The sequence below is a fragment of the Neodiprion virginianus genome, chromosome 3 (assembly GCF_021901495.1).
Source record: "Neodiprion virginianus isolate iyNeoVirg1 chromosome 3, iyNeoVirg1.1, whole genome shotgun sequence".
NCBI classification, from domain to species: domain Eukaryota; kingdom Metazoa; phylum Arthropoda; class Insecta; order Hymenoptera; family Diprionidae; genus Neodiprion; species Neodiprion virginianus.
Window position 1 is genome coordinate 22,124,988 of NC_060879.1, and position 6,961 is coordinate 22,131,948.

At 33.1% G+C, this 6,961-nt stretch overlaps 1 protein-coding gene across 1 annotated transcript; it reads right to left on the bottom strand.

The window, feature by feature from the left end:
* Positions 1–361: 361 nt before the first annotated feature.
* Positions 362–4,507, bottom strand: LOC124300801 (ribose-5-phosphate isomerase). Its single transcript, XM_046755191.1, has 6 exons — positions 4,326–4,507; positions 4,121–4,181; positions 3,005–3,120; positions 2,466–2,599; positions 1,738–1,879; positions 362–792 (listed from the first exon to the last, which is right to left on the bottom strand). Exons 1-6 carry the CDS (start codon positions 4,479–4,481, stop codon positions 598–600), a joined length of 804 nt encoding a protein of 267 aa, XP_046611147.1. The 5' UTR covers positions 4,482–4,507; the 3' UTR covers positions 362–597.
* Positions 4,508–6,961: the final 2,454 nt, after the last annotated feature.

Sequence of the window (6,961 nt, forward strand, 5' to 3'; positions counted from 1 at the left end):
GATGTCAGATCCATGGCGTCCGTTTGTTATTGTTTACATCACGTGATCACGGCATTCCCCTTCTTAATTCTATCACGTGGTAATCACAATCCCCTTCTAACCCCTAAATTTACGAACGTCCGTTGAACGTTTAGCGAGCGTAATAAATAACGACCCGTTATAATCTTGATTTTTTATTGTTTTCAACTGTCAAATTTACACTGGTTATACGTTTCATAAGAATAACAATAATAAAAACAGAAGATTATAACAGCCCATTATATATTACATCCGTTAAACGTTATTTATACAATGCAGAATTATCAAGTCAACACTTGAGTACGTGTTCCCTTACAAGTAAAAAAATTCAATGAAACTGACGTTTAATTCTTGTGCAAAATAATTCTTTATAAATATAAAAAATTTTCATACACATCAAGATTTTTATTAGTTACATATGCTAATGGCAAGTCAGTAAATGCTGGAAGAATGAGTTAAAATCATTGCTGCATTTACTTTTATAGTTATAAATGTTTCGTAATAATTACAGAGATAATGGAAGTTCATCTTTGACGCAATCATACGACTTAAGATTCATTTCACAGATATTATGGGAAATCAAACTTGAGACTGTTCTTTAACGCTGCCATCCGCCATTCCGAAATATGCTTTTTTAGCCATATTAATAAAGATGCCAGTTTCCACCACACCAGGTAGCAGTAATATTTCTGTATTTATTTTATTCCAATCAGTAATGTTGTTTGGAAAGTGCCAATCGAGAATAAAATTCCCATTATCAGTTAAAACTGGGCCCTGCAAAAGTGAAGAAAAAAAAAAAAAAGTAGAAAATACATCACTTAGAATATACAATATGGTAGCGCTGGTAAACAGATTTTGTAAAAAGGTGAAAACGAATCATCCAATTGGGAAATGAAATGAGAAAGAACCAGTTTCATTACGCACTTTTTAATAATTTTCTACAAGTTTCTTCGCACTCACTGGATGGTATGGTTTTTCTCTTGCCACTATTTTCATTCTTTCATATTTTGACATTCTACATTTCACAAATAATATGAAATAGATTTTCGAGTTTCTTTTTTTTAGATTTAGTCTGACCTCTCAATAACAATGCTAAAGCCCTCGAGGGGAAGAGTTTTTCCACAAATTCAAGTACCCCCATCATGCCCACATTCCTCGCTCACTGACTCTCTCTGTATCTCTTTTTCTTTTCTTGTAAGCTGGGCATTCTTATTATGAGGTTCACACACGAATGATTGAATGTGGAAAATGTGAGTGCGTTGTTATTGTGACCCATCTATTTGCTCATATTCCTACAGCTTCACCATTACCCTTGTTTTATCAATTTAACTGCTTAACGGTGCAATAAAATTTTATGTTCGACACTTGTGAACTTTAAATTCAATTTCTGGTGGGTAGTTAAGCCATAAAATTGATAAGATAGCAGTCAGATTTTCGACTACAAATGGTGGTGAAAAGATTTAGAAGAAAAATTATAACATGATCAAAATAAAAAAACAAATCAGCTATTTTTACTTGACATTTTACTTCAAACACTATAGTTCCCAAGTTACAACGCAATATTCAAAAATTGAACCACTGTTGAAAAAAATCTTGTATATTTGGTAGTAGGGTTTTGTCAATATGCAATTGTAAAACTCCTTTCTATATTGGCTCAAGGCTACTTAGGTATGTAATAATGTTGGTTAAATTTATCGGGATAATTAAAATAATACTTACAAGTTTTGCCTTTGCCATTCTGAGATCGATACTACCTCCAAGATTTTCCAGTATTTTTTGTTTTATCGGTACATAGGCGAGTGGAATTACTTCAATCGATACTCCCTTTTTGAATTGTTCACCAAGCCTCTGCGAGTTTTTGCTTAAATTTTAACAAGATTAGGAAAAATAAAATTTAATTCAGAATGTGACAATTTGAACGGTGTCTCGTAAACTTGCCAATTAAATGAACTACTTATTTGACATATTTGTTTTCTACACCTATTAGGATTGTTCAGTAAGTAACGAGGTGAAATACAAAGGTCGTGTTGAAATTACACAATGATCTTCGACCTTGCTATTACAAAATATTCAGGGTACTGTTCGCCTATTTCGCGAATTTTAAATATTCGAAGTTTAAACTAACAAGGAACCCTAGGTAGATCGACCCCTCCTATGCGTATAAAAGAAACCCACTCTTAACTCTAAATGCTCCATTATAGGCTCATTTTCAACGAAAGAAGGCTGATTTAATAATATAGTTAATTACATCATCTCCATGTAATCCCAACCTTAAATGTTTGAAGTTCACAAAATAAGCAATCTGACGAAAAATTCTCGACTTTCTAATTACACTGCTATAGTTATCGATATTAATAAACCAATGAATAATTTTTTTACTTTACTCAGAATACGCAAAGTTCTAAATAATTTATTATAAGAGTGAAAAAAAATGTATTCAAACATACGTATAGTCAGCAACAATGATGAGCTCATCTGAACAAGATGCAACAATTTTCTCCTGTAACAAGCATCCACCTCCACCTTTTAGAAGATTCATTTCAGCATCCACTTCATCAGCTCCATCAATGGTGCAGCTGAGCTAAGTAGAGAAAAGTTTGCAACTATAATAGTGAGTAGAATACGAAAACCTAGTTGCAGTACAAAAGAAGTTCAATATAACAAAATGACTGTCAATCATAATGGCCACGACAAAAGATTTCTGACCAAAATCACACTATCAACAATGTTCACACACAGAATATATGACCCCAAAGAGGATGAATATATAAGATGTGAATAAATTTTTGTTGGACATGAATCTGCATCTTCTATCCTGTAACTGAAACTTTTCCATCATAACAAAATATTCTGTGTTATTATTTATTACTCAGACTAATTATATATTTCCTCACAGTACCTGACGTTCAAGACTCCTTTGACCTGTGATCGCCATTTCAATAGACGTAATCAACTTACATCTAACAAGAAAAATATGAAATCTTACTTTTGGGTGGATTTCAAGATCGCTCAATGCCAGATGATGATTTATTATGAGCTGACGGGCCTGGAACGAAGTTGGAATGCATATTACCCTTAAATTTTCTTCTCTCACACGCTCGGCTGTAAATAATTTATGAGACTGAATTTGTTGCAAAAATCTCTGAGATCGCAAGCCTGAGTAGATTTATTATATATACCTGACCATATTATTATATTACCTGACCTCCTTTTTTTCCATCAAAAAATGTGAGTAATTCACCAGGTATGAATAATTTTTAATCTTTAAAACTCTTAGAATCAATATACATTTTAAATTAACTGGTACTAGCAGCAGTACATAGAAAAGGAATGAAGCAAATTTTATAAACGACTAATGATTTGATAGAGTATTAATGAAAGTAAAGGAAATGCATGGGATAAAGATTTTTCAATCGCAGGTGATTAAAGTTTTTAACATTATTGCAGCAAGTGCCTCAAAAAACTAGGCATAAGATTTGTTATTCATTTCACAACTGGTAATTATTTTTAATTTTTCCTAGCCTGACATACTGTGATTAAACTAACTTTGGTGATTGCAGTACCTACATTTTTCATTTATACATTTGCCATATTAACATTAGGTAGCTCAACAATTACATGACTATTACATGAAGAGGCAGAGGAAAAAAAAAACAAGACTTATAGAAATTAATTGAAATCAGATTAATAAAGATTATGTTAACAAATAAATGTTTGAAGAACTTCAAATCACAAGTATATATAATGCATGAGAACATGAAATAAAATTCATACGTTGTCATAAAAGCATAAATTAACATATCTTACAGATGTGGTTTTTTTTAAGCAAATTCAACTTCGTAACTTTCTGTAATTGATACATGCGAAGAAACGATGGTAGCCTACTACGATTATGATTTCGCATAAGGACGTGTAATAACATAGGAACAACAGTAACAATTTTGCTGAATTGTGCCAGAACACTTGACGTATATCTATATAATAATTTCACTGATTGAAGTTACAGATAATAATGCTAAATTATTATTATGGATACTTTTACATAAATCAAGATAAAAATAAACCAGTCAATTAAAAAAAACACTATTATGTGAATTCATACCCAATCTGTGAACAGCGTAGATAACTGTAGATCCACTGCCAATGCCGATAATGCTGTTATCCTGTGTAAAATTGACTAATCAATGAAAAAGGAAAATAGTTTGTACCGGGTTGATAATAATTCTAGCCTGACCTAACCTAACGCAGCTCACTTTCCTCGAGAGGACTATGAAAGTACGATGAAATTGTATTTCATATTACATTACCTTCACGTATTCGTCAACCGCTTTATAGGCGGCAGCTTTTTTAGCACTTTCGAGAGGACCCATGACTTTGGAAAACTGTTCGTATCCGTAACGTCCGATTCTGCTTGGAACGGACTTTGAGATCGCCACGCGTGTTACAGCAGATTTGAATATCATATTTGAAACATCCCGGACTTATATTATGGACGGAGGGGACGGAACGGCGGAGCATTCCCCGCCTTCCCCGCCTGCGGCGTGTACGGCACAGACGGAAGGGGGATCAGCCATGTCGGCCATCTTGGTAGGAAGTGTTTGCGCGCCACATACAAACCATTTAGAAATTAAGTGAATGGCGCAGTATTGCGATTACCTTAGACTAATTTTTATTTATTATTTTCTTGATTCGTTTGGAAAAAGTAAGATATTTTTATACCAATAGATACCAGAAACACAGTTGAAGTCTGTACGGTATCGAATAGGAATATTTATGTAATTCGTGAATAAATTTAATGCAAGTCGGTTATTTCTTCACATAAAACAGTTATATCCGATTTAATTTTGCACGCATTTGTAAATCCGGTATTACTATGTCGGCCATAGTAAAACCGAAAGATCAGCCGCTGTGTAAGCGTACTCTACCTAGAATGCTCCCAGTGTTCTGAAAGTTGCCTTTGAGATATCTGTTTTCAGATAACTTACGGATACGATTAACTCTTTGGTCTACACCTGGGTCACTAATGATCCGGCGGCACCTTAAAAGTTACGTTCCTCCAAAGGTAATCTTTCGCGCCTTTCTGTCATCTTTATTAAATCGATATTTACTAAATGTAGATATCGCATTTGTGTTTGCATATTCTTACTTAGGGCATTCTGACGACTCCATTTAACTACAAAGATTATAGTAACAAATGATTTAAATCAGACAAAACGTTTTTATATTAAATTTTTTTTGCCCGACTGCAATCTTCCATGATATACGGGTTTAAAATAAATCCATTTCCAGAACTAGGGTAAGAAATGCATAACGTGAGTCTGTGAACGCAAAAACTGAAACTTATGTTTAGATTGTAAATTCCAGAAAAATGTGTAAAAAATTCAGGTATAGTAAATGTATAATAAATTACAAAAGCACAAATCATCAAATATACTATATCAAAAGTCATTATACAGTTGACGATATGACATTTTTTATCTAGTATATGTGATTTTTAACATATTTTACTCGAATTTACAAGATAAATCATGCAATAAATTATACGTTGATTTCGGTCATAACATTATACGATTTAAGAAATGGTCATTTTCAGTAGGGAAATGTGTTCATATAATAGTAAGTGTTATGTGTATTGCTATAGTTTACAGATTATTAAAAAGTAATGTATATTTTATATCTTCGAAAGCATAAAAGCTTTAGGTAATCATTAGGTATGAAAAAGTCAAGCATTTTACATTTAGATAAGACAGTTTTTATAATGAGATAAGAAATATCCTCATCTGTAATTATTATATAAACGCATTCGAATAAAATATACTACATCGTACTAAATATGTATTATATATCCTGCTATGTAATAAAGATAAATATATATGCTGACGACATTGACATATATAAGTACGTAATACGCGTGTCTAATACCTCACAATTTAAGGGGGTGCTTTGGTGGTTTCGACGTTGACGTTTATATCCCTGGTGATCGAGATCCACGTATCTCAAACGCGTAAAAGGGTTTAACAGCCCCATTCTATACACGATTCTCAACAAAAACACTCCAATATATTTTTATTTCATGTAAATATAAATAAATGTCACAGTTATATATTGGTGATTAAAGACAAGACAAGTGTATGCGACAATTGTTATCAAAAGTCCAAAAATAAAAATTGTTAGTTTGAAACTTTTTCGACAACACTCATAGTTTCGCTAACAATTAAGCTATTTATAACAAAGAAGGGGGCCATTTGCAGAGAAGATAACTCTTAAAAAACAGCTATTGATGATACTATTTTGCATAGGTACGTATTTAAGGGCGCGTACATACGGCGTGTGAATTATAGTGTACGAAGAAAATCGCATAAATATATTTGTTTGGGGTCTTGATGTTGAAAAATTCGAAATTCTATCTATCACGATTTTCTCTTTATTTTGTTCATCAAGGTAATAAAAATATGTTTTTCGACGCCTGCTTGAAAAGTTTAAGTTTCGAAGCCTGTGGAATGTGCGGGAAGCGCCTCATTTCCGAACAGTGCGGTAAACCGACGCCAGCGCATGCGCATAATTAAAGTGCTCGATTTTACACACGGGGTTTCTTTGGCACATGGGTAATTATAAAAAATTTAATTTTACGCCCTGTGTTAGTGAGCGTAAGTTCTTTAACCCCAATTTTACGTACTGCCAATGACACGTTCGTTGCTTCTCAAATCAAACCTTCACAGGTGTTAAATAGAATAGCGTGTGTCATGCGTGCAGATGGGCAGTTTTGCGGCTCACGCTGCGAACTTTACGTTAATCGGAAACCGCCCACTTTCCACATTTGTAACACAATATAATATGGTAGATTATTGTACTACCGAAAATTTCTGGTCTTTTCTATGCAGGTAAGAAATATAACAAGCGAATTCATGGATAATTAATTAATTTCTTAAGACAGACCATAGAA

Excerpts from the sequence above, each read along its gene's own strand:
- LOC124300801 (XM_046755191.1), bottom strand. The coding sequence starts at position 4,481 with ATGATATTCAAATCTGCTGTAACACGCGTGGCGATCTCAAAGTCCGTT. Across the intron at positions 4,182-4,325 it reads CGGTTGACGAATACGTGAAG|GATAACAGCATTATCGGCAT; the intron begins GTAATGTAATAT and ends AATTTTACACAG. Across the intron at positions 1,880-2,465 it reads ATCATTGTTGCTGACTATAC|CAAAAACTCGCAGAGGCTTG; the intron begins GTATGTTTGAAT and ends TTAAAATTTAAG.